General features: G+C 41.2%; 4 protein-coding genes and 1 pseudogene across 10 annotated transcripts; 1 reads left to right on the forward strand and 4 right to left on the reverse strand.

Moving 5' to 3' along the window:
- Positions 1-1,175: 1,175 nt before the first annotated feature.
- On the reverse strand, positions 1,176-4,613 carry LOC115743187 (O-glucosyltransferase rumi-like). 2 transcript variants are annotated; one of them, XM_048276303.1, is made up of 6 exons: positions 4,498-4,613; positions 4,224-4,405; positions 3,000-3,580; positions 2,427-2,619; positions 2,187-2,251; positions 1,176-2,065 (listed from the first exon to the last, which is right to left on the reverse strand). In XM_048276303.1, the coding sequence occupies exons 2-6, from the start codon at positions 4,356-4,358 to the stop codon at positions 1,462-1,464; spliced, it is 1,578 nt and encodes a 525-aa protein (XP_048132260.1). In that variant the 5' UTR covers positions 4,359-4,405; positions 4,498-4,613; the 3' UTR covers positions 1,176-1,461. The 2 variants fall into 2 exon arrangements, with proteins under 2 accessions (XP_048132260.1, XP_030533739.1); XM_030677879.2 differs by having other exon boundaries at positions 3,000-3,485; positions 3,516-3,580; positions 4,224-4,566.
- Positions 4,614-6,879: 2,266 nt separating this feature from the next.
- On the reverse strand, positions 6,880-10,422 carry LOC115743085 (tRNA-specific adenosine deaminase TAD1). Of its 3 annotated transcripts, none has more exons than XM_048275889.1 (11): positions 10,177-10,422; positions 9,926-10,046; positions 9,604-9,791; positions 9,297-9,428; positions 8,443-8,556; positions 8,033-8,202; positions 7,880-7,956; positions 7,677-7,796; positions 7,515-7,602; positions 6,995-7,178; positions 6,880-6,946 (listed from the first exon to the last, which is right to left on the reverse strand). In XM_048275889.1, the coding sequence occupies exons 1-10, from the start codon at positions 10,355-10,357 to the stop codon at positions 7,068-7,070; spliced, it is 1,302 nt and encodes a 433-aa protein (XP_048131846.1). In that variant the 5' UTR covers positions 10,358-10,422; the 3' UTR covers positions 6,880-6,946; positions 6,995-7,067. The 3 variants fall into 3 exon arrangements, with proteins under 3 accessions (XP_048131846.1, XP_048131845.1, XP_030533544.1); XM_048275888.1 differs by having other exon boundaries at positions 7,880-7,959; XM_030677684.2 differs by having other exon boundaries at positions 6,880-7,178; positions 7,880-7,959.
- On the forward strand, positions 8,586-16,355 carry LOC115743087 (remorin-like). 3 transcript variants are annotated; one of them, XM_048275892.1, is made up of 6 exons: positions 8,586-8,610; positions 13,152-13,318; positions 14,621-14,671; positions 14,916-15,003; positions 15,570-15,651; positions 15,897-16,355. In XM_048275892.1, exons 2-6 carry the CDS (start codon positions 13,174-13,176, stop codon positions 16,089-16,091), a joined length of 561 nt encoding a protein of 186 aa, XP_048131849.1. In that variant the 5' UTR covers positions 8,586-8,610; positions 13,152-13,173; the 3' UTR covers positions 16,092-16,355. The 3 variants fall into 3 exon arrangements, with proteins under 3 accessions (XP_048131849.1, XP_030533547.1, XP_048131848.1); XM_030677687.2 differs by lacking the exon at positions 8,586-8,610 and adding an exon at positions 10,149-10,170; XM_048275891.1 differs by lacking the exon at positions 8,586-8,610 and adding an exon at positions 10,155-10,170 and having other exon boundaries at positions 13,148-13,318.
- A 137-nt stretch (positions 16,356-16,492) lies between these two features.
- LOC115743027 lies at positions 16,493-18,530 on the reverse strand (annotated as a pseudogene).
- Positions 18,531-22,292: 3,762 nt separating this feature from the next.
- LOC115743086 (pre-mRNA cleavage factor Im 25 kDa subunit 2-like) lies at positions 22,293-26,000 on the reverse strand. 2 transcript variants are annotated; one of them, XM_030677686.2, is made up of 7 exons: positions 25,792-25,991; positions 25,072-25,117; positions 24,237-24,330; positions 24,080-24,153; positions 23,506-23,592; positions 23,282-23,392; positions 22,293-22,609 (listed from the first exon to the last, which is right to left on the reverse strand). In XM_030677686.2, the coding sequence occupies exons 1-7, from the start codon at positions 25,908-25,910 to the stop codon at positions 22,538-22,540; spliced, it is 603 nt and encodes a 200-aa protein (XP_030533546.1). In that variant the 5' UTR covers positions 25,911-25,991; the 3' UTR covers positions 22,293-22,537. The 2 variants fall into 2 exon arrangements, with proteins under 2 accessions (XP_030533546.1, XP_048131847.1); XM_048275890.1 differs by lacking the exon at positions 23,282-23,392 and having other exon boundaries at positions 25,792-26,000.
- Between the last annotated feature and the right edge of the window lie 231 nt (positions 26,001-26,231).

Consider the following 26,231-nt stretch of genomic DNA (forward strand, 5'->3'; position numbering starts at 1 on the left):
GTCACATGTACTGATTTTTTTTGCATGCTTAGAGTGCACTCTTGAGTTTGTGATCACAGGAACAAGCTCAGATGAAATTTTATCCACTCTTGTTTTGTGGCTAAAAAAGAACTCTCCTTCAAGGAAGGTTTATCACATGACCGGGAGTCAAATTCTTGGCGATGAACGACTCACAAAAGGAGACGTGAAGACTTGAAAACTAAGTGACTGAATTTGACTTCCTAATTTATTTTTTATTTATTCATTTATTTTGAAGTAACATATATATGAGTTTATTCATTGAAAGTCTTCCTATGCACAGAGAGAATGAGAAAGTACTGGCCCATCTGAGTAAATCTGACGCTATAGCTTTCTTACCTAATTATGTTAGAAAGGAGGGGGTGCTTTTTTTTTTTTTTTCCTCCTTTCTAATTTTGATGAAATTGGGCATTATTCAAACGAATTTTCATGTTGCGTAAATTTCCAAATCGGTACCCTCGTGCCACATTTACTCCCAAAACTAATCCTTGCGTCCCAAAAAAATATATATATCACAATCCACGAATCGAATTAAACTTGGCGATTTTGAAAAGGTTGAATGCTCTTATGAGGTTCTAGATAAGTTGTATCTCTTGAGATGCAAGATTGCGGATTTTTATCTAAAAATGAGCAGAAATTAAAATGGTCTCGCGTATGAACTTCGCTCTATATAGGTTAGTGGCGAGATTGGTAGGATCATAAATTTGCTTTTATTGCAACAAAAAGTCAACTCCTGAATTTCATAGTTTCCATCCTTTAGGGTAAAATGTACAAGTGTCGATATCGCTAGAGCATTAGATGCAATCGCTGCCGCCGCCGCCGCCGCTCGTAAGTCACAAGCGCCGCCCCTAGGAACACCTAGGGCACCGTCCCGCCATTTTTAATCACCGCCGACCGATATTGTATCCATAAGCCATTTCCTCTTTGCAACCAATCTGCTTGCCAACTTTTATGCTACGATCGACTCGCCAGTGGACCAACGATAGACTGATACAATCCAATGGCGATCGGCTACGATTGCCACCATCATCTATACCCACCTCTGCTTTTGATCGACCATAATTCCTGTATCTTTACTAGGAAAATCGCGAAAGATGAAAGTGGTAGATGGCGGATTGTCCATTCACGCAAATATTTTTCCGGATCTTAAACTAAAATAAGATAAGATACGAAAGCTTTCGAATTCAGTGAGAGATGAATGTAACCCTTTATGGGAACTTTAGAGAGTAACCCTACCGCGAAGAGTAAGAATTTCTCGAGCGTGGCCTCGAGATCTAATTGGAGAAAATGACTCTGTACTTGCAAGAAATATTCACAAAATGGCAGCCCCATTCACCTGCTTCTGCAGTCATGCATAGGCTAACCAAACAAGAAGTGTAGTGGCTTGATCGTTCTAGGTATGTAAGTAGAGTGATTCTGAAACTAACTTGTCCAACCTTGTGTCTAATGATGGAAGATCCGAGACCACCAAGAGGATGAGCGTTTCTTGAAATTCTTCCAGTGTCGAGCCTCCCACGTCTCCACCCGTCTAGTCACCTCCTCTTTCCCCTTCAGGAAGGCTTTGAGTTCGTGAGGCTCGTAAGGAGGCGGCAAAGAGCATGGAAGCGAGTCACCGGGGGACATCTCCATGGACTCCTCCATAAACTTCCTGATTGAGCCGTCGAAAGGGCACGCCATCATTTCCGAGCACAGCTCAACCGCCCCCGGGGGCACCTTCGTCTCGAACTTCAGAAGCCTCGCGTATTCGCTGAGCAAGTGGAACATGTAGTCGTACACGTACTTCATTCTCACGCTCTCAGCGACGAATCTGGTCCCCTTCTCTCCGATGCTCTGCGCCTGCGTAGGGTGTTTGTTTCCCCATTCCACGGCGAGCTTGATGTCTCTGCACTTATTGTGAGGCCTGATAGGCCAGTAATGCTCCATGGGGATCAGTCCTCTTGAGAAGATATCATAGTACTCCGGCTTTATCAGCAAAGTCATGGCGTCGCATGCCAGAACGTACTTCTGACTAACCGACCAAGCGATTCCTTCAATGTAGATATTATACCTGCAAGCAAAATTCAGTTTATGACTATGCACCCGCAACGCGATCTGGAATACCAGCTACTCGTTCACGAAAAGAGCAGCAGGAGAGGATTCGTTACAACGGGGAATAGTTACTGGCTTACCTATGAGTGCACTGATCTTCTAGATTCGAATGCTTGAATCCTTCTGCCATTTCGCGACCCCAATCCTGAAAAAAGGAAATCGCAAGCACATCAGGTCTCACATTTTGGCGTCGTAACTTCACTATCTGATCAAAGTGACAATAGGTAGCACCGACCGAATCAAATAAAGATCGGTAACAAGTTCGAGCCTCGTTAACGATTTCAAGAGTTCGCAAAGTGCTTCTCTTTTTCCATTTTTACCTGGTCATACAAGCGAGCTTTCCAATCGATCTTTTCGGTGTCGTTGCACTTGAGGAGATCAGCCCTGCTTGGAGAAGTAGTAGGGTTGCCTTTCCAATAAGCATAGGGCTCTCTATCCTTCCATGGCATCATCGCTGCCTTCTCTTTTATGGCTGATAATGTTCTTTCCCACGGCTTTATGTTCACTTCAGGCCTACCACATAAAAACGTGCTTGTATGAGACACTTCCCACTTTGGACATGATGCTTTTCCAAAAGAGACAGTATTAAAAGATGCAAAAAAGGTTGCTCAGTGGAACTGCTTTTGCAAATATCCTCCGGAACTAGATAGCGACCCGATCATCGTCGGCTAAACAACTGAGAATGAGCCAAATTGGTGTGGTGAGTTCTATGCATTTAGTAAAATTGTGCATTTAGAGTTTATTATGCTGCTCTCATCCCACCGAATCTGCTAAGACACGGGCTAAACTTAGCTCGAACAGCCGACGGTTTAGCAGGTACAAAATGCTCTCATTTCTCAGCCCTATGATGAACAGATTAAAGAAGCTGCAGCGCAAAAGGAGTGAGTAATTACCAGCCCCAGAAGGACCAATCAGGGAACGGAATGTCGAACGCGGTATGGTGTCCACAGTAATGAAACAGTGGCGGAATCTTGGTGGCTTTCGAGCCCTGGTAATCTTGCTTCTTGATTGCCGGTCGGTCTTCGCACTGGAACATCAGCTCCAAATCTGGCAACTTGCCGGGATACATCCTCAGCAGCTGCACGATCCCCCAGAATGTGAACTCTTCTCTCGTTTGGTATGCAGGCCTGAACTTGTCCAGGTAGACTTTCCCCTTGTGAACCACTATCCTAAAATGCGCGGTACTCTTAATGCTCTCCAGCATCTCCCTCGTGATTCCCGCGGCCTTCCAAGGCCGGAGATCCTCATGGATCCACCGGAAGTACTCGGGACATACCTCGGCGTATAAGTTTTTGGTCTCGTGTTTCAAGGGATAATCCAAGGGGCACGTTCGCTTCACGGTTGCATTGCACTTGAGCGGGAACTCGGTTTTCAGAGACTCGGTTTTTGGAGACTCGGTTTTCGGAGACGGTTGGGCAGACCTCTCGTTGGCGGTAGGTTTGAAAATTGAAGCACCTGGAAAAGTAAAAGTAGGCTACAAACCACCAAAAAACAATAAGAAAAAGAATACCAAGGTCAATTCATGGGTATGAGGTTAGCTGATATGTGAGATTTACAAAGCCATGAAAACGAATCTCAGAATCTGCGTAACATTAGCATCTCTATGGCTGACAGAATGAAGACAAATGATGAGATATCCGAAAAAGAAGATGGTTAAGGACAAAGTAATTCTATCTTAATTGTTATTTGAGGGGAAAGCTATGCAGAAGAACAAGAAACAGAGTAGATTACTAGAATTAGAATGCGGAAGTCAAGCCATAATGAAACGGGCAAAGCTCCCCTGTTTCTAGTTACTTTCTAAAAACAGTTCCATTCGCTCTAGCATTCTGCAGATTCCTTCCTTTCACACGATAACAAACAGGGATAAAAATACAACTTATAACAGAGCAACCTGAACTCAGAAAACCTCGTGGTCTGCAACAATTTCAGTGACACCACAGAACAAGAAAAAAGTCAAATCTTTCCTTCTGAGAAGCTACCATTCTTTCACACCCCCCCCTTTTCGTTTCATGATTGGATGATGGTTCGGAAAAGTTCGTGCTGTTCGTTTATCGGCAAAAGCGGGAAAACAAGCTGCAGACAAACCAAAAGGGGAGGCGCGAGATGAAGAGACTCACAATATCTATCCAGGAGAGGAAGACGCCGGAGAGAAGAACGACTGTGAAGAGAATGAAAACAGTGGCTGAAGCCCATGTCTTCAGGGGTCTCCAAGTTTTGGTTCCACAACATCCATGGGAGCTCTCCTCTTCCATTGGACGACCAGCTCGCAGGTCAGCAGGAAGCAAGCAACTCGTTAAGTCTCTCGAATGGAAGAAGAAATATCATACGAAATTACTGTTATCATTTTCATTCGTTATTATATCAGCCAAGCGTGGAAAATTCTAACCATACCCTTTCTTCTAATTTGCCAAGTGTCCCCACTGGGCTCGAGGAATTTCCTTCCCCAAAGAGATGCGCAACACGGCGTCCAATCGAAGCCACATGAATGGAGGAAACAACCAAAAAAAAAAAATGGATGGGGGGGAGGGGGGAGGGAGAGAGAATCGTGGGCACATGTCCATGGAGTCAACCGGGGCTCGCAGGATTTGAATAGTCTTCCTCCATTCAGTAGAGGGCGAGATCTCTCCGGGATTATTTTAATTCGATCGTGAAGTTGGAATTATTGCTTTCAAAGACGGCTCCACGGACCAATCTGGACCGTCCATGGAGGAAGTGGATGGGTTGTGATGGCAATTAACCTATTCCCCCTCGTGGCGTAGTCATGGACAATTACTGTCGCCCCCTAAAATTATGATGGAATCACACATCCCCAGAAGGGAGAGGGAGGCCAATAAGGAACGACAAGCATCAGCAACGACTTTGGGGTTCGGATCGTGTGTTCCTCGGCGTTCCATGCTCTTCCGGTTTGAAAGGGAACTTCGGGAAGTGGAAAAAAAACAAAGGGTTAGTTGCAATAGATAATAATACAGTTAACAAAACAATATCCTTATCAGTGTGATTTTTTTTTTTTAAGTCCTCTTGGCGGGTTTCTAGGAATCTCGTGGGGACTCAGCCGATACCCTAACTCGCTAGCATAACTTATATTAAATGCATTCGATCACTCAGATCGTCACGCGTAGCTTTTCAAAATACAATTAGTATTTTCGTCAAACCGATAAAATAGGAAAAAATTCGGGGCTTTCCCACCATTTCGAATCGGAGAGATGAGATCCGCCCAGGTGGACGACCCGATGGGTTCATAGATGAAATCGATCCAGCGAATAATCCCAGCTCGCTAGGTCACATCGAACTCCGGTATTGGACGAGCTAATTGACAATAAGGACGGAAGCCCGAACAAGTCCGGCACATCAAGAAAGCGAAATGGGAGCAATAATGTCTCCGATGATGTTCAATCAGCAGCCTCGGAGTCCTTGATGGGCCTACGGGCCCCGCACCACGCTCCTGTACCTGCGAACACGTTCTTCCCACGTGATTTGGAATGGACCACGAGGGTCCAGTCTTGCGGGCACCCGGAACAAGGTCGGACCTCATTGGTCAATCCATGGACAGCAACCCCGTTGACAATGTCCTTGAGAGTCCCAACAAGCAAGCGGTGCCATTACGATTTGCCTTTCATTTCATTATATATATATATATATATATATATATATATATATATATATATATATATATGTATATTTCTCTGGGTCTGATTTTTTTCATCTAAAGAAAGGGTTCCCCTTCAACAAAATCTGGCAAATCGTCCCAATTGGGTGAGGACAGGCATCCACTTTAAATTAAGGAACTTAAAATGAAATATTTCTCTCCACTTAACCTCAAGTATAAACCGAACTCACGTATATTCCGCTTGTTTTGTATGACGTGAATTCGACGAGTAGTGTCCCGACAGCACTTGCTTAGTGATCGAGACCTTCCCTCTCTATTATTTAGATAGTTAGGTGCTTAAATAGTTAGACATCAAAGTTTCTATGGAGTAACTTCTATAGTTCCGTGACCCCACCTCCCCCTCTCCCTCTCTAGCCTACCTCCACCTAAACGTCAATTCCCGTGCCCGTCTACCCTCCGTTCCTCTTGAACTCCCTAGGACATGTATATGGACAAAATCGGTTTTTTTTTAGGACAAAATCGTTGATATTATCGAAATGAGCTGCAAAGTCAAAGTCTTCGTAAGTGTAGCTTACGACTCGGATCGACCCACGCGTAAAATAGAACATCTAACAAACCAGAAAGCACTCGAAAAGCCCAAATTATATTCTCTGATTAGATCACCTTCGAGGACGGAATAGCCCGCCAACCCAATTACAACTAATGAGGAACTGTCGTCGCCAGTCACCCACGTCCGGCAAGAAGAAAGACGAATATTGTCAGCTGGTGAAGAACTTTTCACCCACTTTTAACGCTATTGCTAATCAGCAGGAACGCGTGGCAAAGGAATCTATTGCCCTTCTTCACTTTTCATCAAGCATTCTGATTCTTTCGACGACTATGACGACGACAAAGCCGACATATTAATGAAAACTGGAGAATTAAAGAGTTATTTTATGCACCCCACTTCACCATCAGATCCGTCTGTATTCTCTCTGTTTTCAGAGTAGCTAGGAAAAGAATAAAGTAGCAGGAGACCAGAAGATAAGAAATATTTTATAGAAAAACTTCACTACAAGTTGATGTTTCACTATGATGATGAAAGGCAAAACATGTGATAACGTAATTTGCACATGAGGAGAAGTGCAAACTTTTTCAGCAGTTCTATGGGAATCCACATTAATTAGAGAGCAAGTTAAATACTTAACCTCTGCTTTTCGTTAAATCAAAGCATTTCCGTCACTATTCTGATTAAATGGAGTGTGTTGATAATGAGGTGGAAACTAAGGAAATATTCTCACGCAAAAATGTATAGGAAAAGGAAAATGAAATGGTAACCAAGGGAAGGACTCTACCTATGATCATTGACAACATACTATCTCATGATAGTAAAAGCCTCATGATTGAGTGGTTTCAACAGCCAATTGTTAAAAGGGGGTGTATCTTTTAAAGCCTTCGAAGCTAACCTGTAAGTCTGAGCTCCTTCCTGCAAAAGAATGAGAAAGGCAGGGAAAGCCACATCAATGTCAAAATGAGACGAAACAAACTGTGAACTTTGCTTTCCATTTTCTTGTGGACGAAATTGTTCCTTATCATTAGAGACTTCTACAATTAGTTTCATCATCCATTCACAGACTTAAACTCACTTAACAAGGTGAAGAAGTTGATAACAACTGATTAACAGCTAAATCCCTGTTGTACAGAGCGGCTACTTCCCATTCTGTTTTTCGACCCTCTAAAATCCTATTGATGCGCCTGCTATCAAATGGATCTTTGGCAGTAAGATGAAGAGTTGCATAACTATTTGGCTAAGGAGTTTCACCTTGTATTCTTGATAAGTAGTCTCCTTGCATGGCTCGTTGGCTGCATCCTCATGCTTGAGTGACAAGAAAATCTCCAATAACCGCCGCCTGAGAGAAGAAGAAGATTGATAGTCACAAAAATTTTAAGTAGTCAAAAACTGCTACACATAGTTTGCACTTACTTGCACAGAGATGACTCGGTAGATGGATAGTGTGCCCCTTTGGCAGATGTACCTTGTTTCCTTCCTGTGGTTCCAAGAATAACCTCATGCAACCCAGACTTGTTCCAACATAATGAATACCTGAAAATGAAAGCATATCGTGGTATAAAAAATTTAGCAGATGTGAGTTATTTCAGCTTTAAAAAGGAGGGAGTTGAACTGACCCGCATGTTAGAGTTGCCACAGCACCCTCACAATGCTGGAATTCCACCGGTGGTATTGGGCCCACCAAGAACAATGGCTGCTTAGAAGATAATAAAATCTCAGTCGTCCACAGTCACTATTAATTTTCCAATAAACACAAAATAAGTACAAACCTTGTTTAATCGGAAGGGACTTAATTGCTCTTGAGGAAAGCATGATATTCTTTCATATAGAGCATGCTGCAGCTTATACTGCACCAAAATGTCTTCAGGATTATTTGGAGACTGTCCAACTATCACAGAAGACAGGTAAACTGGTTCGAGGAAGTAGCAAAGCAAAGAACCTGAAGGGAGAGAAATGAGAATGCTACCAAGTAAAAGCAGTCATTGTGCCTAACGGTCAATCTTTGTAGGACCATGATATCACAAAATGTGGCCTTATCTAAAGGAAGGGAACTGGAAAAGACATATGGAAGCCCGAGAAAAGAAGGATCCAAAAAAGTAGCAGGAGGTTCATTATGTTTCATTATGCTACAAGCAGCCAGCGGTAGCTTCCTGATGATTCATAGACAGAAGGAACAAACCTTGAACACCAACAACGTTCCATCTTGCTATCTTATCTGAGCAACAGACTGACAATGTAGTATCACCGCGTCCAGGCTTTCTCTGAACAGAGGCAACGATTGGTAAGTCATCTCCTGGAATTGAACATATGAACAGATTTATGGGGGGGAAGAGAGAGAGAGAGAGAGTTAGTGAGGAGAATTAATTCCAAAGCTGCATCACTTGTCAAAGAAAAGTTACATGACGTCATTTTCTCACAAGCTATTGCACAATAAACTTGTAAATTGCTTATGTGTAGAGTTCACTTCTCAATTCAAAAGTTCGAACAACAGAAAACCGCCTAATGGTCCGCGTTGTCAACACCTAAATTTGCAGAGAAAGGAACACATATTGAATTAAAGAAAGAACTAGCATAACAACTAGAGAAAACCAAAATGTAAGAATTCTTTTCCTTTTTGGCCACTCTAACATGATCCTACGTCTTATCCTCCAGCTCTCTCTTAACCCACACCCAACCACCCCACTCCCCAACCCCCCCCAAAAAAAAATATGAAAAGAAAGAAAAATCCAGCATACACACACATCTCTCATGCATTATAACACAGGATCTTTTTTTTTTTTTTTTTTTTTGGTAAGGTAAGTATTATAACACAGGATCCTTTTGTGTTCATTTGTAGCTAAAATATAAACTATGAGCATCTCAGCATCATATGTAACATGTAATAGAATCTCAATGAACAAAAATCTTCCCCGAACATTAGAATACCAGAGCAAGATGTTGAATGAGCATGAATCATCCAGATAATTCACTAACAGGAGGGACCCAAAGATACTAGAAATGTTAATCAGTCAAGGAGCTTAAACCTTCCATTACCATGTTTCCTCAACATATCCTCTGAAGCCCTTCCTTCTGTGTCTTTCACCATTGATGGTACCTCGACGTCATTTTCTTCTATCATTGCAGATATTTTATGAGGCAACAGGTTGGGAGGAGAAGTGACTCCACCTACGTATGCGACAGAAACGTTTATAAGCATATAGAAATCAACCGCATTCTTGACTGTTGAAGTGTTGAATTTTTTAAAAAACTAGTCAATGAATTGTTTCATGACAGACAGGAAAAAAAGAGAGTCCTAGCACCATAACATAGTAGGGGAAAATGAGCCATTTCCAGGAATTACATGGCAACTGTGATATGTACAGATGTAATTGCCAACCCACCCTCATTCTGTACTTCCCCTCGTCGTGGCCTTCTAGGATTGGCTCGAGCGGGGATTTACGATCATGAACATCGCCGTCACGTCGAAATTGGTTGCTTCCATGACTACTGTAAGACATTTTAAGTCGCTGGATCTCAGCATATAAGTACCTGATTCGAATCAAACTCACATCTTAGAAGCCGCTAAAATCGTCAACAAATGAAAATGCAAGAGAATGAAAATGCAGACAAAAATGGCAATCGACAGTGCTTTCAGTGGCAAAAGCAAACTCGTGATGAACAACCTCATCAGAGCTCGCCGCGCGATGATTTCAGCGTGAGAATCGTTCACAACGTCGCCACGGAGGCTCCGCAGAGAACGCCCGATGCATTTCGTCCCCGTTCCGAGCGAAACCACTTCCAGTTCTGAGAGGGATTCACAAAATGAAACAGAATCACACTTGATCGTATTAACCAACAAACGAATCGAAGCAACAGACTCGAGCTCCATAGACAGGAAACCACGGGTGAGAGAGAGAGAGAGAGAGAGGAGAACCTCGAGAAGGAGAGGAGAAGAGGAATGCGGCGAGGACGGTGACCTCGCGCCCCTGAGGCTTCCCTTTCTTCGGCAGAGAGCAGTAGCGAGCTAAGACCTTCTCGGAGGCTCTCTCCGCGAAGGCGGAGTCGTCGCTCGTCGAAGCGGACGGAGGAGCGCTCGCTTCGCCGGGCAAGCTCATCGGCAGACTTCTACTTCAGCTCACTGGAAGGCGACAGCCTGAGAGGGACGAAACGGTGCAATTGTTCCGAGCGAGTGTCTCGTCGTGCGCGTGCGGATGCTGATTCTGAAGCAATGGGCTGATTCTGCTCTCAAATTTGGGCCCAAAACCAGTGAAAACCATGGACCATTAGGCCCATAATTAGATCTAGATGGACCTATGAGATCCACACCCCTTACAAATAGGCCGACAACTTAGCGCCGTACTTTCCTCCGCCCTCCGCCAACCTTGCCTCTGGTCGGCGGGTTATAAGTTATGAACAAGATCCTCGCATGAAGTTAACGAAAACTCGATATACGTAATGTCCATACTCGAAACCCACGGATCAAAGATATGAGATGACCCAATAAGTTATACCGGATTCACGCGCTCCAAACTTCTTAAAAAGCTGCAAAACCCAATCGGCCACAATCGGCTATACTCGATCCAAAATAAGGCAAATAGCTATTTCTAAACTCGACTCGACCTAAAGTTTGAGAGGCAAGAGCACCATCGAGCTCAACAGTCGGTTTAACATGCTCAATCGCCAGCTCAATGTCATTAATTACGACAACGAATGGGAAACGGGGTCTTCAATTGACGTTTGCTTGTTTTTGGCTTTCTAATCCTTTTCGATAAGAAAATGCAAATTAAGCAACAATTACAAGTGAGCACGCAAGGGACAGCCACCATTAACGGGGACGCCTCCTTGCATCGATTGAAGCTTGGCGAATGGGCGATCCTCGAGCCTAACTGTAAAGCACGCCTTACCTCTTTATTCCAAAAGAAACACGCCTCGTAAAACATTACAATGATTGATGATAATATTAATAAAAAAATAAAAAGGGACAAAAATGAAGATCGTTTCACTTTTTGGCCGTGGGAAAAATCAACAAATCGGGAAAGGTGCCGGTGGCCGGTGGTATCTTTCTCCAGCTATGAAAAAGGCTGTTATTTTACTTTATTATCATTACTATTATCGAGATTTTTATTATTTTTTGAGAAAATTCCAAAAAAATGCCTTCAATGTCCTCATTTTCTTGAACAAGAATTTAAACAAATAAGGACATGAAGTGTCATTATTATCTCAAAAAAAGACCTAAATTGGCTATGATTATTTCAAATAAGGGCTTTGACTTTGTCTCATGGCTAGCTGGCCGACCAAATTTTCTAGCCGATCAAGGGCATTTTTGTAAAAATATAAATTTAATCTAATCTTTTTTAAATAAAATTAAAACAAAAAATAGAAAGTTAAAAAATAAAATAAAAAAACGTAGGTGGGAGGATCGATGGGGCGGCAACCTCCCGCTTGTGTTCTTTGTTTTTTTTTTCAATTTTTTGTTAAATATCTTAAAAAACAGAAAAAGGAAAAGTAAAATAAAATAATAAATTATCAAAATGCCCTCAACTAAAGTAACTCAAGTCCTTTTTTGATATTAATATAGTCACTTCAAGCCTTTATTTGAAACAATGTGCACTTGAGGCCATTCTTTGAGACAATAAGGGCAATTTAGGTTCTTATTTGAAATAAAGTCCACTCCAGACTTTTATTTGAGAAAATGAGAGCGCTTAAGGCTTTTTTTTTTTTTAATTTATTTATTTTGAAACGAAAAAGACAGGGTTGAGTCGTGAGCGAGAGCTTGCCAAAAAGGATCACCTGAATGCTTTGGAAGATTTTTGCCAGCTGAGGCCACCACGTTCGGAGGAGATGAGGAGGACAACCACCGAATACTACGTGGGCCCAACCACTTGGCTCTTTTGTCCATTATTCACGTATGCTTATACCGCAGGCCGTGGAACACTCTGAATATAAATAATTACCCGACAGCTCTTAATTCGTTATGAAACTATTAACTTATTCTGGACTACAAATGAATAAATAATAAATAATTAAGAATTTATTATGAGATCCATTCCTTTCAAAAATTTATTTGCTCATAATATATTATTACTCTCACGGTCGTCGAAAGATTGTTATACTAGCAAAATCCATTTACGTATTCGTGGTGCCAACTCGTTTGCCCTAATTTTGATCGACAAGCCCGCCTATTTCGATGGAATAACGAAAACGATGCGAATGAATCCTAAATGTTGCTTGAGGTGCAATGCCATCCTTCGAAATTTCAATTCATTCAATGTGGCTCTCGAAATTATTCTTAAATGTTCAATCTAGCCCTAAAAATTTCAATTTGTTCAATCAAAGTCAACTTAATCATTCGACGTCATTCATAAGTTTTCATAACTACGCTAGTGCCCTAATTTTAGAACGTCTTCTAATGCAATTGGAGCCGAAATTTTTGGATTTTTTTGTACCATTTTTCCCATCGAAACAGTAGAATCTTCGGGAAAATGCATGAGTGCCTCTCGTAATTTGTTGGAGGGCGAGGGGTGGTCCCTTCCACGCGCCCCAGAAGAGCGTGGGAGATGAATCCCCATTTGCCTTGGTGCCTTAGCCTTATCCGAATTTTCAAAAGCATTCACTCCATTTCAATGCAATTAATGGCGAAATGGACCCCGGGGAGCTGCCGTGTCCTTCACTGTTCGCATCTTGAGCGAACGACGTCGCTTTCTCCACCCCCTCCAAACGCACCCACAACGTGCCGACACAAATTACCCGTTTTACCTGTCGGCACTCTTGGGCCTCTTGGCAAACATGGCCCCACAACGATCGCCGCTGTATGGGATGCTCCCACAGTGGCACACGGTATATAATTTACTATAAAAAGAACGCTTTGAACACGGACAAATCCTCATCAATCGCGAGCTAAACTTAGAGAGAGAGAGAGAGAGAGAGAGAGATGGCAGAGGTGGCGCTGAAGAATCTGGAGACGGAGAAGCTGATGGCTCCAGCGGCAGAAACCGCTATAGCGGAGGAGAAGGTCGCCGCTCTTCCTCCGCCGGAGGAGAAGGTTCCCGAATCCAAAGCCGTCATAGTTGCCGATAGTGAGTGAAAAAACACACGCACACACCCTGAATTTCTTGTTCAGTTCTTTCTTGTAGTCTTTGAGTGAAATCAACATTGGGACAGAGGGCGTTTGAACATGTCTGTTGTACAAGAGATGACGATGTTCGTTGACGTCGATTTTCTGTAGACGTGTTTGTGTTTTTTTTTTTTTTTTCTCGCGCATGAAACCTCCATTTCCTTTTGCGGAAAACTTTATGAACTCGATCGTTTCATTTCCACTCAACTTTTCCTTGGACAATGCGGATGGTTCGATCCCTTCTGCAGCTTGGCTCCACGAGTTTTCATGGAATTTGGTGTGCGACTGATTTGGATAGTAGAGAGTGAGTTCAGGCAACGATCCTTGGCTGATGAAGTGAAGGGTCTTTCGAGTTCAGAGGAAAAGAATCGAGACAGAATTAGGAAAGGACAATGGGTCATGCTTTTTGACTTTTGTCTTAGGCACTGTTATGGATATGAAGATGCAGGACTGGGGTCCAACTCCTGCTCCTACTTTACCAAAGTTGGATACATATTGATTTTGCGTTCAATCATGCTTCGTTTTCTATTCTTCTCTTTCTGTGTCCTTTCTTTACTTTTCTTCTCTGGGAACAAAATGATTGTTGCAAGAACCCCAAGCATACGAATCTGAGCCCAATGTCCCGGATTCGGTTTGCGTTAATGAAACTATTCACTCACCAGAAAAGAATGATTGTTGCATTCACTGTTCTTGGATGGTACTCTTTATTCCGGATATGGGACCTGATTACTTCCGATGAGGTTGAAAAGTCCGATTGCTTGATCTAGTATTTTGATGACAATGTTTAGGTGGGGAAAACAGGTGCTTGTTAAGTAACAATCAATGTACTATTGTGAATTGTTGGAATAGATAAGTTGTGTTTCTATGTTCTTAGAACAGCATTCTTGATGTTTGAAAAGGCTATCTTACTATATTTAGAAGACTTGAGTAAGTGCCCTGGCATAACCCATTATGTTGATACGGGTTTTAGCAAGAGTAACTTCCAGTCTGAGGTAGCTGTTGTTGGATCACTAGAGCACAGTCAAACACGATACGAGTGACTTCCATGTGGTTCTTTCTGGCATTGATCTGTAGAAAATGGTCGAAGCAAAAAAAAAATTGATAGAAGATGTCTGCACTGAAGCGGTATTTCTTTCACTAGGATCCAATTTTATACTGTATCTCTCTTATTTTTCGTTCTTTTACTCTGACTTTTTGTAAGATGTATTCATGTGGATCACTGTCCATGCTTAGCAGCTGCTTGGTTCTGTTTCGATTTTGACAGAGGCACCAGATGCTGTGGTAAAGAAAATTTCTGGGGGATCAATTGACAGAGGTGAGACTTCAAAGGATCTTCTTGGAAGGATTTTTCGGTAATCACGGTGTTGGACGACCATCTTAATTGTTCCCCGATTTGAAACCATCTTTTTGCAATTGTTTCAATTTGAATGAGCCTATAGCCTTCCTTGGTTTAAATTGCAGAATAATGAAAGATATTTTAGTTTGCCATTGGCTGGCAACATTCTGTAGTAGAATACAAATGTCGACATTTATTTCACTGCTCTATGTTGTTGTTGCAGACGTCGCACTTGCCGAAGTTGAGAAAGAAAAGAGGATGTCATTTATCAAGGCATGGGAAGACAGTGAAAAAACAAAAGCAGAGAACAAGTAAGCTTGTCCAGGGTTTTTTTCTGGCCCTCGTTAGCATTGACAGAGTCAATATTATCTTATTATAAAATAGAAACAGAAGTTACAATTCATTGAGTTGTGCGTCTTAATCAGAAATGAACAATTATCACCTACAGTGGGAGTGGAGCAGTTAAAGAGAAAAACCATCGCCCTTACCCAGCTTTGATTTTCAGGCTTCAGGATCGATATGATCAATTGCTTTCCTGTGAAGCTTGTCCCAACTTCCTAGTACTTGACAAGTTGACATGAAAGAGAGACGTTATTTGAAATGTGAAACACAGCCGTGTTTCAATTGCAAGAGATAGTGAAGACATCTTTTGGCTTAAATCTTGCTTTACATAGGAGGAAATTGGCATTTGGAAGTTGCTAAGTTATGCCTGAATTGTACTGCATGATCACAAATCTTCTCAGTAACCTGAATCGTCATGCACTGTACACTCTAGTTCGCAATAGGAAGAAACTAAAGTGATTTTCTGGGCTTTATTTGATGCTAATCTGCACTGCTTTAAACACTTACGTCAGAATTTGCTTAAAATGATGAACAGGGCCCAAAAAAAATTGTCGGCTGTTGCTACTTGGGAAAACAGCAAGAAGGCAGCCGCTGAAGCAAAATTGAGGAAAATGGAGGTATTTTAAGTCCTAATGTCTTAAGTTTTGACGTGGAGGATTTTTCCTGTGTTATCTCGGGCCATTCCTCTCGAAATCTTTGTAACTAAATGGAGTTGTCAAATTTCTCCCCTGTATTACACGCAAAAATTATGAACCATTGAGCAATGTAGGTCGTTGATATCTGTCCCGCTTCACATGCATAAGAGGTATGAACAAAGTTGCAGTCCTGCAGATGCGATGCCTGACAATGTAATGCCTCGCAGGAACAACTGGAGAAGAAAAAGGCCGAATATGCAGAGAAAATGAAGAACAAGATCGGTCAAATCCACAAGGAAGCAGAAGAAAAGAAGGCAATGGTTGAAGCTAGACGAAAGGAAGAGATTCTTAAGGCAGAAGAAATGGCTGCAAAGCACCGTGCTACCGGGAACGTCCCGAAGAAGCTCGTCGGGTGCTTTTGAAGGCAATTTTGAACCATAGCAAGAGGCAGGGTGAAACGATTTTTTAGCTCTTGTGTGTCCCATTCACAGTTTGTTCAGTGTGTATAGTGAAAAATCAGAATGTTCATTTTCCACCAGTTGTAGCAGTCATATGTTTTGGTAAGGAAAAACTCTAATAGGACGACTTGGGCATTGTTCGAAAATGTTGATCCTACATCTCGGTAACAAAAACTATAGGGGGCTGTATTGGCGAGACTCAATCTAATAGCCTACCTATCGGGTGCCAATTAAAGAGAGAGTTTTCCCATGGGCTCACCATGGTTGATTCTACCATCATCTGAAATGAGTCCTCATAAGAGTATATTGCATGAGAATAATCGATGGACCAAGGGGATCAGAAGGGTTAAGCTTGAGGATAAACCGTCATTGTAGGCAGAAGAAAATCGAAAGATCCTACAGGGGTTCTCAATTTCCCAGAAGAGGCAATCAGCTATCAGACATTGAGCAAATTGAACCAACTTCACAAGACTTTAATCTGCCTGTTGGCTCAAATAAAAAAACAAATACAAAGACTTTAATCTGTACTAAACAAGAATTGCGAAGGCAAGCTTACATGTGCAATATAACGAACGAGAAGGGGTTCTGTTTCAACTTGGGTAAAAGACCAGCAGATCAGCTCTTCCAAAAGAGGCTTACTACATCAAATATACTTGATATGGGATTCTCTGCTTTCCTAATTGGGATGCCAAAACCAGATTAAAAGATCAACTAAAGAGGCTTGACATTCAGAATGTATAGAATGAATTCATACATGCAACACAAGGAAACGATCATGAAGGTTTGGTTCATGTGAAATAGAACGACACACTGGGTTTATTAAGCACTTCCTTCTGAGAAGCTCATGTCATTGTTGATTGGGAAACCAAATAGCATCTCTATTCCAGTGTCTGTCGAACTGTCGAACTCGCTAGAGCAAGAGGATTCAGACGTGGCCAGGGCTTGATACTCTGCCTCGCTGCTCTTTCCATCTGCATCGATCTCATGATCATTTGGCGTTGAATCTGCATCTGCTCCGAGATATGCGGCGCCAATCTCTGTGGTGGCAACTGGTCTTGTTTCGCATTTAGCACGGGAAGAAGCTTGAGAAACTGGGCTGAGGCTCGCTCTTTTGCTTCTTCTATTGATGCTTTGAAACGACTCTCCAACTTCAGAATTCGAAATACCCAAGAAATAGTCCCGATCGGATTTTTGCCATTGTGGCAGTGTGGAAAGCATCAACGTCTCCCTGGAGAACCTAGCCCCGGCTTCAAGCCTCGCACTCTCCCACTAAGCCATATGTCGGGTAATAGACGATGCAGGCAACTTTGTCATGGCCCCTTGAGGGGTATATGGTGCCTGGGTTAGTGGATCAAGACCCGTGGAGAGCAGATGCTTCTTCAGGTGGGTGTTCCATAAGTTCTTGATCTCACTGTCAGCTCGCCCAGGTAATTCAGCTGCAATTGCTGCCCACCTGAAATTCATAATACATGTTACAGATGAAAAACATCAATGTTTTAGAGAGAACACGCTAGCACAACTAGGAAAAGAGAAAAACAACTGGCAATGGATAAACAAACTATAAGCTCTTGGCATGACAACATTGCTTCCTACTCTTCGTTAGACCTAAGCATGTCGAAATCACGCCCATGATCGCAAAATTACCGGTTTCCAAGAATCCTGTGAAGCTGTATGAGTATGACAAGCTTTTCCTCCTGCAGAGAAATGGGGCCGTGTTTAATGTCCGGCCTCAGGTAGTTTGTCCACCAGAGCTGGTAACTCTTTCCACACCGGAGAAGACCTAGCAAACGCAGAGCTTTATTGTGGGCATGTGAAAGGTTTCATATCTCACATGCCCACTCTTGCATCTGGTAGAGTGAGCCAAATCAAGCAGAACATGGACTGAATGATCTTAGAATTCCATTACTCGCTTACGGCGCGCGAAAACTAAAGTTAATAACCGAAAGCATGCACTAAACTTTTTCTGTGATTCATGTCTAAGCAGAGAGTGCTTACAATATTATGAACCTCAGCAAGAACGTAAGTGGCAGTTCAACCTTTTTGTGAACTACCAAAATAGGTTTTTTCATGTATCGTCCAACACCAAACAGGACACAAATGTACATGGACAGAACCATAAAATAAGCATTTGGTTCTTGTAAGCAGAAACGTGATTCTCACTACATCTCCATGATGTTGTCTGGAAAATTTTTTGCTTAGAAGCAAATAATGCTCGTAATTGCAATAAAGGAAAGGAGCATAAACAGTTTTTTCACCTGCAAGCTTAGGCAGAGCACGCCAGCTTCCATGGTCATTCTTGCTGATGTAATCCATTAGAATCTGATCTTCCTCAGGACTCCAGGGCCCTTTCTTCAAGCCCTTCCTCTCGCAACATGGACTCCTACCCAAAACGCTCATCCGAACGAAATTTGAAACTGTGAGGATTGCACAGGAAGTGAGCACAGTAATGCAGCCGGGGACAGGACTAGACTTATTATTTTCTAACTATGGAGAATGGAAAAGTACCAAAAAAATGTAGAAGATTATGTAACTTTTGTGGGGGTGGGGGGAGTATCAGCGGTTCTCAAGCCGTGCATGGAAAATTTCAAATGCAGACTTGAAAGCATGACCAAAATATTTTCATCTTTTTACATTTTTTTATTTTTTTTATTTTTTTCTCCTTTTTCTTTTTGTTTTTTGTTTTTTATTTTTGTTCCTCCTAGCCGGTGGCCGTGGGCTGGGGGGCTCGCCTCGGCCCGCCTAGGTGAGGCAACGCTAGCCAAATCGGGCGAGGCTAGCCTCACGGCCGTCGGCAAGGGTAGCCCTCTCCAAATCGAGCGAGGGCCAGCCTTGCCTATGGCCGGCAAGGCCACCTAGCCCTTGTGGGTAACCAGCCACCAGCGAAAAAGACAAAAAATAAAAATAAAAAAGGAAAACAAAAATAAAAAAATGTAAAAAGAAAAAAACATTAGTTAAGCCCTTCTTTGAAATAATGAAAGTATTTCAGGCCCTTATTTAAAATAAGGTCCATTTTAGGTATTTATTTGAAATTTCCCTGCGTCCCGCCCCATCTACAAGAAATTGTGATTAATTAGATCATCATTTGACCAAAAAAAGAAGAGGGAGAAAGCTGCTAAAACCATAAAATATGCTCAATGTGACCCATTTATCATAATTTTTTTGTCGAAAAAACCTTAAATTTGTACCGATGTGGCACATTTACATCAAAATTTTTCTTATGACGTCAAAAATCCTAAACTTATATCTTTATGACACATACACCTCAAAATTTAGGATAAATGTGTCGCATGTCACAAAAAAAATAATTTGAGGTAAATGTTGTTGGAGATAGGGTTTGATCTTCTTTCACATGTGTCACATTGGTATAAGTTTAAGGTTTTTAGTGTCAAAAAAAAAAAACATTGGGTAAATGTGAGTTTTTTTTTATGTTCTAAGAGAGAGAGACAAAAGAGTCAAGAGACAGAAGCCACACAAAGTGGAGAGAGAAAGATGCAATGGAGATAATGCTGAATGCATTAACGGCCGACTCTTACAAAGATGGAGAAAGAGAGAGATTTATTGTCATGAGTCATTCATGACAACGACTTTACACTTGTAATGCTAGACAGAGACAGAATACTTTCAAATCTTGGCACGTACAACTTTACGCGATCATGTGCCAATTTTGGGGATCCTTTTTTTTTTTTTTTTTTGTTGCCATAATATGAAGTGAAAACATGAAAAATTACAGGATCACTTGATCAATTCATCCACCTAGGCTTTGTTAAGATTTTTTTTTTTTTTTTTTTTTTTTGGTAAGGTAAGTATGTATTGATCTTCCAAAAAGCTAGGTACAAAGGAAACCGGACATAAGAACCATGAACTCGATATGGCACAACGGGTGACATAGGGAGTTCAACGGTGAACCGGCCGCAAAATACAACCGACGAACGGCGAACAAAGGAACTAAAGACATGACATGTAGAGCCACGCAAATGGACTTTGTTAAGATCTTTGTCCTTAGCCATGCCGAAAAAATTACAGTTTGCCTATAATCAAGCAGTCAAATACCCACACCTATTGCATCTTTTTCAATGTAGAATGGACTAGTTCCCATGTAGCGGAAAATACAGAGATCCTCGCCGATACATCTCTTCGCGTAATGACTTAAGGTAGCTCGGCACGCAAAAGATTGCACATACTCGTTTTGTAAAGTAATGGAGGAAATAACACAGTATTTCCCCAAACTTGGAAATTAGTACTTGTCTACCCTTAAACTTTCATTTTGTTAGAATTGATACTCCGTTATAATTTTCCGATAGCACTTGCAATGCACACTACTTTTGAGGAGTAAATATGTATATTCATCCCTTTTAGGAGTCTCTCTTTTACCACTTACTTCAGTGAAAAAAGAATGGAGAAACAAAATGAATTAACTAGAATATTATTGCCTAGAAATAATAAACTCCAATGGTATTATTTAAAAAAAAAAATAAATTGTTGAATTTGATTAAATGGTTAAGTATTACAAAAAATGTTTTTTTTTTTGGTCAAGAATTTGCATTTACTAACTCTTTGAATATATGAAACAATCTATATATATAATGAGTAACCAATTCGGCATTTGAGTCTTTCCGGTTATTGAGGCCTTTTCTCCTTTTATTTAGTCTGTGTTTACTCCTTTTTCTAAAATACCCTTTTAGTCGCTTTAATGTCGCTATGTTTATCAAATTTCGTGGGGGGTTTTGCGTGATTTTCCCAAAACAATAGTTTAAAGAAGTACGGTTGAATCCAATATGCACTTCCTTTCCTCTTTTGGGAACGTCTCATTTAACAATTTCTTCAAACATCAAGAATAGAATCTGTAGCCAAAGTTTTGGAAATTAGTACTTGTCTACCCTTAAACTTTCATTTTGTTATAATTGATACTCCGTTATAATTTTCTGATAGCACTTGTAATGCACACTACTTTTGAGGAGTAAATATGTATATTCATCCCTTTTAGAAGTCTCTCTTTTACCACTTACTTCAGTGAAAAAAGAATGGAGAAACAAAATGAATTAACTAGAATATTATTACCTAGAAATAATAAATCCCAACGGTATTATTAAAAAAAAGAAATTGTTGAATTTGATTAAATGGTTAAGTATTACAAAAAATGTTTTTTTTTTTGGTCAAGAATTTGCATTTACTAACTCTTTGAATATATGAAACAACATATATATAATGAATAACCAATTCGTCATTTGAGTCTTTCCGGTTATTGAGGCCTTTTCTCATTTTATTTAGTCTGTGTTTACTCCTTTTTCTAAAATACCCTTTTAGTCGCTTTAATGTCGCTATGTTTATCAAATTTCGTGGGGGGTTTTGCGTGATTTTCCCAAAAAAATAGCTTAAAGAAGTACGGTTGAATCCAATATGCACTTCCTTTCCTCTTTTGGGAACGTCTCATTTCACAATTTCTTCGAACATCAAGAATAGAATCTGTAGCCAAAGTTGTTCTGACCACTAATTCTAGGCCACAACAGCCTTCTTCTTCCCTTTTTCACCGTTCGTCGTTTCAACAGATGGACTGGTCAAAGTTCCGAAACTGGGCCAGTCAGCCCCCCTCGCGCTCTCAACTACATTCAAAATATAAATAGTCGGGCTCAGTTCATTTCGCAAAAAATAAAGAATCTAAAAAATATTATCTTAAAATTAATTACTTGTGTAGCTTATGAAAATAAATGAACCGCATTTTTTCATCATTTATGAAAATATTCAGACATAAATTATTCTTAATAATGCAAATCCGATTTCTAAATGGTATCCGATAGACCATTGAACCCCTGATTGCAAAAGGGAAAGCTCGGGTTTTCGGCTTATAATCACCTAAACCAAAACGGAACACAAGATGGATGTATCAATTGGCTGAAAAGGAGAATCGGCCAATAAGCAGAGTAGGCCATGCCCATTATCCCCAGATTTGGAAGGAAGAGAAGATTACTGAAATACAGTCCTAAAGCTGATACAACCAAGACACAACCCAATCCAAATCCTCTTTTGATGGAAATGCAGGCATCTACTATTATAGTACTGGTTACAGCTCACTTTCATCTAGTTGTAATTCACATCCGAGGAGCAATGTCGACAACCGGCAACTCCAAACCCCACTCTTAGAGGCCAGAAGCCACTGATTACGGCAGGCAAACAAATAATCACATCAGGCTAGAACAATCACAACTTAGTCCGGCCTGGTACATAGTCAAATACAAAGAAAGGGGACAACTATCCCAGAAGATGAGTTCGCCTACAAATCATCGTAACAGAAGAAGGTGAAGGTACGACTTTTGCTACACTAGCTAAGTTATCGAGGTCCATTTGCTACCTAGTGACACCGAGAAATGTTGGAAAGCATTAACTGAAAGCTTCTTTCTCCCTCTTAACGCTTTTTATGTGGTCATCATGTTGAACTGAAACCTTGAGAGCTGCTGAGGTATGGTGGAGATAACTGGTCCATATCTCTGCCAACAAAAAGTGTGTGAGCCTCCATATAGCATGTATTTGATGTATAGACATAGAAGTAATTGGTAAACAGGATAAATCCAGTTATCCACCCCACTCATCTAACATCATATTTTGGCAATTCCAGTTGAGTTCTTTCAGGTCTGGGGACAAATCGAGAGAATTTTTATTGTGCTTTGGGAATCTACACAATTTCAAATCAAGCTACCAGAATGACCTGATAAACTACTAAAAAGTAAAGTAACTAGCATTCTACAAACATTAAAACAATAAATTGTGGTTTCTTGTTTCTTCTTCCCTAAATTCCATAGGCTCTTTGCCTCATCACTGCACCCCCTCAAGGTCTCCCTCACCTCTTCATCTCCCAGAACAGCCTCATGACCAGCCACACAAGAGATGCCCATAAGGGTAGCTACTACCTATCGCAGGCACAAGTTGCCGCCACTAAGCTCTATTTTTCTCTCCCCAAGCCCACTTGACTTGACAAAGGGAAAAAGGAAAAAGAATATCCTAAACCCTTGATGCTTCTATCTCTCTTCTCACTTGCAGACTTGCTCTACAAGCAACCTAAATATTAACTATGGAATTGCATTTTATCAATAAGAAAATGTAGAAATTTAAGAATTAACAAATAAAAGAATGCAGGTTTAGAAGCTTAGGTGTCACCATACATGCACGTTGTCATAGAGCTCAAACAACGGAACGGCTAGCAATTTCAAGTTCTTCGGTACAGCAAAATATTCTCTTTCAGACAAATGGACGATGAAAAGTTTCTTGCACTCCTGTATCAAAGAACTCTTTACTCAGTGCTCGGACGGTTGGAATACTTGTTTAAAGAAAAAGACTTGGCTACTGAACAAAGTATTCGTATTGGCTTTTGAACAGTATTCTTTACCTTTGGCTTTGTTATGTGGGGAGGGCAGTATGGATACATAACAGTCTCAAAGTTTGGTCTCCACCAAATAGCAACACACTCGCCAATCTGCAAAAAAAGACAACCGACAATCAAATAATCTTCTTCCAGAAGTGGAATTATGTCCACTATTAAGTTCATTTTGATAAGCAGGCTGTTTTAGAAGTTTTGCATACTTATCAACATGAATCCACTCTATATACTTCCATTCAGGCCTTACATTTAGTTTCTGAAATTGGTACAGAAAGTCGATACAGCAAGAAAATAGAATATGCTCTTTAAGTGCCAGGTGATATTTTGTAACAATAAAAAATATGGAGCAAATTATACTCCTTAAAGAGGCTAAAGTAATTGTTGAAACATAGAATCATTACAGAGTATTATTCAATCCACCGTATAACAAGCGAATTTACTTCTTTTAAGTACACGCAGTCTCGGCATGGAAAGCTTTGTCATTTGTAACTAACTCCATTTCCATCATGCTTGTACGTACTACCACTTGTATTGTCAAGCTTACTCAAAAATATGTCGAAATTTCTCAGGCATGATAGAGCACCTGCCAACTGGGTTGCAGTGATAGTGGATTTGCACCTAATTTGCTTGATAGTTTCCTTTTCAAACCTTCAATCTCTGCAAAGATAAACACAGACAGATTAGAAGAGGAGGAGGGAAGGGTTGTGGGGGGGGGGGTTGTGTAGGATGAATCATTCTACCATTTTCTCCTGGTTTCAAACGTCCTCCTGGAAGTTTACAAAATGTGTTCCCAATTTGCAGGAGGAGAATATGAGGATGTCTGTGCTCCTGCACCTGCTCAATTAAAGAGAAGTTCTTGAAAATGAGGAGCTGAAGCATGACAACTTCTTTTCACCATACTTTTATCACCACCAAGAACCAGACACTCAGGAAAAGCAGAAAGTGAATGTCGAATGAGGGAACTTAAAGCCCTCACATGAAAATATAAAGATCATTGGAATTCTAGGATGCTGGGTGGTTTCCCAGATCATTAAAACCCTCGGATTGGAACCACATCCAGTGACACGCAGGCAAAGGTCTTCACCCACTTCTTGAGTATATGTTGTTGAATCGACTAATAAAGATGCTAGTTGAAATCTGGGGAAAACTAACTCCTTGCCTTGTGTCAAGGATATGCTGAAAAAAAAAAGAATAATTCACGCGAAAAAATAAACTTCATCAGTGCTCTTTTTGTCCACTGATTAAGCAGGTTCCAGAAATTTCAAGTGGACTCAATTTAAAAGCATAAAACATTGTTTTAAGATGAGCTAATGATCGGAGAATGTGAGGCACGGTAATTAGCCAACATCTAGTCCACCCCACCAACTTAAACCGTTCGTTGCGCTGCAAGCTCAGCACAGATGCATGCACGCACGCATGTGAAAACACACACATCCTCATACGCACACAAAACATGCCCACATGTGCAGGCACACGCCCACAAAAATAGTTTGCGCAAACACATGCAAACAAGAGAGCAAAAGAGAGTAGGCACTGAGCAAGGGAGTGTCATAGTTCAGAATCTGAAAGACTAACCAGCAGAATGCCTTCAACACTGGTCCTCATTCCCTCTTTCATGTAGCTGCAGACTAGATATAATTAGCTAACATGCTTGCCCATTGCACTCAGAAAAGGGGTAAAAGAAAAGAGAAATCACAGTGGGCAAACAAAATCAATCCGGATGCCATCATGGTTCCTGGTATTTGTAATAAAAAATGATTACCACAGCCTGAAATTTGATTAGCAATGCGGTGCCCAAAACTGCTGCATAGCTTCAACATTTAATACGAAGATATTTCAACTCTACAGCAGCAGGCACAAGCATCAAGAACCAAGGCAAGGTCAACTATTAACAAGAAACGATAACGAAGAATCAGCGGATTCAACACTTCAGGGCACATGGAATTACGAATAAGCATCACGATCAAGAGCTCTAGCCTCTGCTAGCCCATACGACTTAAGAGTCAAAACCATGAACTCATTCCTTCTCGCAACCGATTATCGCTCACAGGTAAAGCTCAAAGAGTGAAATAGCATGTCGGGTAAGTTCAATCCCGCTAAAACGACGGCTTCAGTCGTGGAAAACAAGTTCGTTCCACCGAGTCCAGACTCCAGAGCTTTTCTATTCCTAGCGATATTTCAGAAATCAAATCGAGGAGTGAGAAACTCGCATCAGAAAAACGCCGCACAGCATGCCGTGTCGCGAAGAACATCAGTGAAGTGCAATGGAGAGAGGTTGAGGCTCGAGGGCCGTACTTGACTTTCATGCGAGCGAGGCGATCAGCGACGGAGGTGTCTTTCTCCATCTTCGGCTCTTTCGTACCGAAGGTGTAGCTGGAGAGCGGGTACATGTTGACCACTGGTGAACTCACCATCTTCTTCTTCTTCGTATTCTTCTTCTCTGTGATCAATGCTCCCCTCCCTCGGAAGTTGCGAGTGCAAATTATGAACAGAGCTCTGAAGCGCTGAGCAAAGAACTTATGATCACTAGGTGGACGAAAATGCCCCTGATGGTGATTGGCCCGCCCCCAGAACAAATCATATATCATATTATACTGTCCATAAAGAGAACTTTCAATTCGAGCAAAAAAAAACAAAAAGAGAACTTTCAAATTCGAGATCCACTCCTATATTCACGAAAATACCCTTACGTCTGTCTGTCAAAAATTCTAACAGCGTTAGCTAACGTGACCATG

The sequence above is a fragment of the Rhodamnia argentea genome, chromosome 3 (genome assembly GCF_020921035.1).
Source record: "Rhodamnia argentea isolate NSW1041297 chromosome 3, ASM2092103v1, whole genome shotgun sequence".
Classification (NCBI taxonomy): Eukaryota; Viridiplantae; Streptophyta; class Magnoliopsida; order Myrtales; family Myrtaceae; genus Rhodamnia; species Rhodamnia argentea.

Bases quoted from the DNA above. Each gene is read 5' to 3' on its own strand.
- LOC115743187 (XM_048276303.1), bottom strand. From the start codon at position 4,358: ATGGAAGAGGAGAGCTCCCATGGATGTTGTGGAACCAAAACTTGGAGA. The intron at 2,620-2,999 runs GTAATTACTCAC...TTTATGTGGTAG, and splicing joins GATTGGTCCTTCTGGGGCTG to GCCTGAAGTGAACATAAAGC. The intron at 2,252-2,426 runs GTAAAAATGGAA...TCCTTTTTTCAG, and splicing joins AAGCTCGCTTGTATGACCAG to GATTGGGGTCGCGAAATGGC.
- LOC115743085 (XM_048275888.1), bottom strand. From the start codon at position 10,357: ATGAGCTTGCCCGGCGAAGCGAGCGCTCCTCCGTCCGCTTCGACGAGC. The intron at 8,557-9,296 runs GTAATGGAAGGT...GTTCAATTCCAG, and splicing joins GGATATGTTGAGGAAACATG to GAGATGACTTACCAATCGTT. The intron at 7,797-7,879 runs GTCAGTTCAACT...TTTCATTTTCAG, and splicing joins GTGGCAACTCTAACATGCGG to GTATTCATTATGTTGGAACA.
- LOC115743087 (XM_048275892.1), top strand. From the start codon at position 13,174: ATGGCAGAGGTGGCGCTGAAGAATCTGGAGACGGAGAAGCTGATGGCT. The intron at 13,319-14,620 runs GTGAGTGAAAAA...CGATTTTGACAG, and splicing joins AGCCGTCATAGTTGCCGATA to AGGCACCAGATGCTGTGGTA. The intron at 15,652-15,896 runs GTATTTTAAGTC...AATGCCTCGCAG, and splicing joins CAAAATTGAGGAAAATGGAG to GAACAACTGGAGAAGAAAAA.
- LOC115743086 (XM_030677686.2), bottom strand. From the start codon at position 25,910: ATGGTGAGTTCACCAGTGGTCAACATGTACCCGCTCTCCAGCTACACC. The intron at 24,331-25,071 runs GTTAGTCTTTCA...TTAATTGAGCAG, and splicing joins GTGTTGAAGGCATTCTGCTG to GTGCAGGAGCACAGACATCC. The intron at 23,593-24,079 runs GTGCTCTATCAT...CTTTTTTTGCAG, and splicing joins CACTGCAACCCAGTTGGCAG to ATTGGCGAGTGTGTTGCTAT.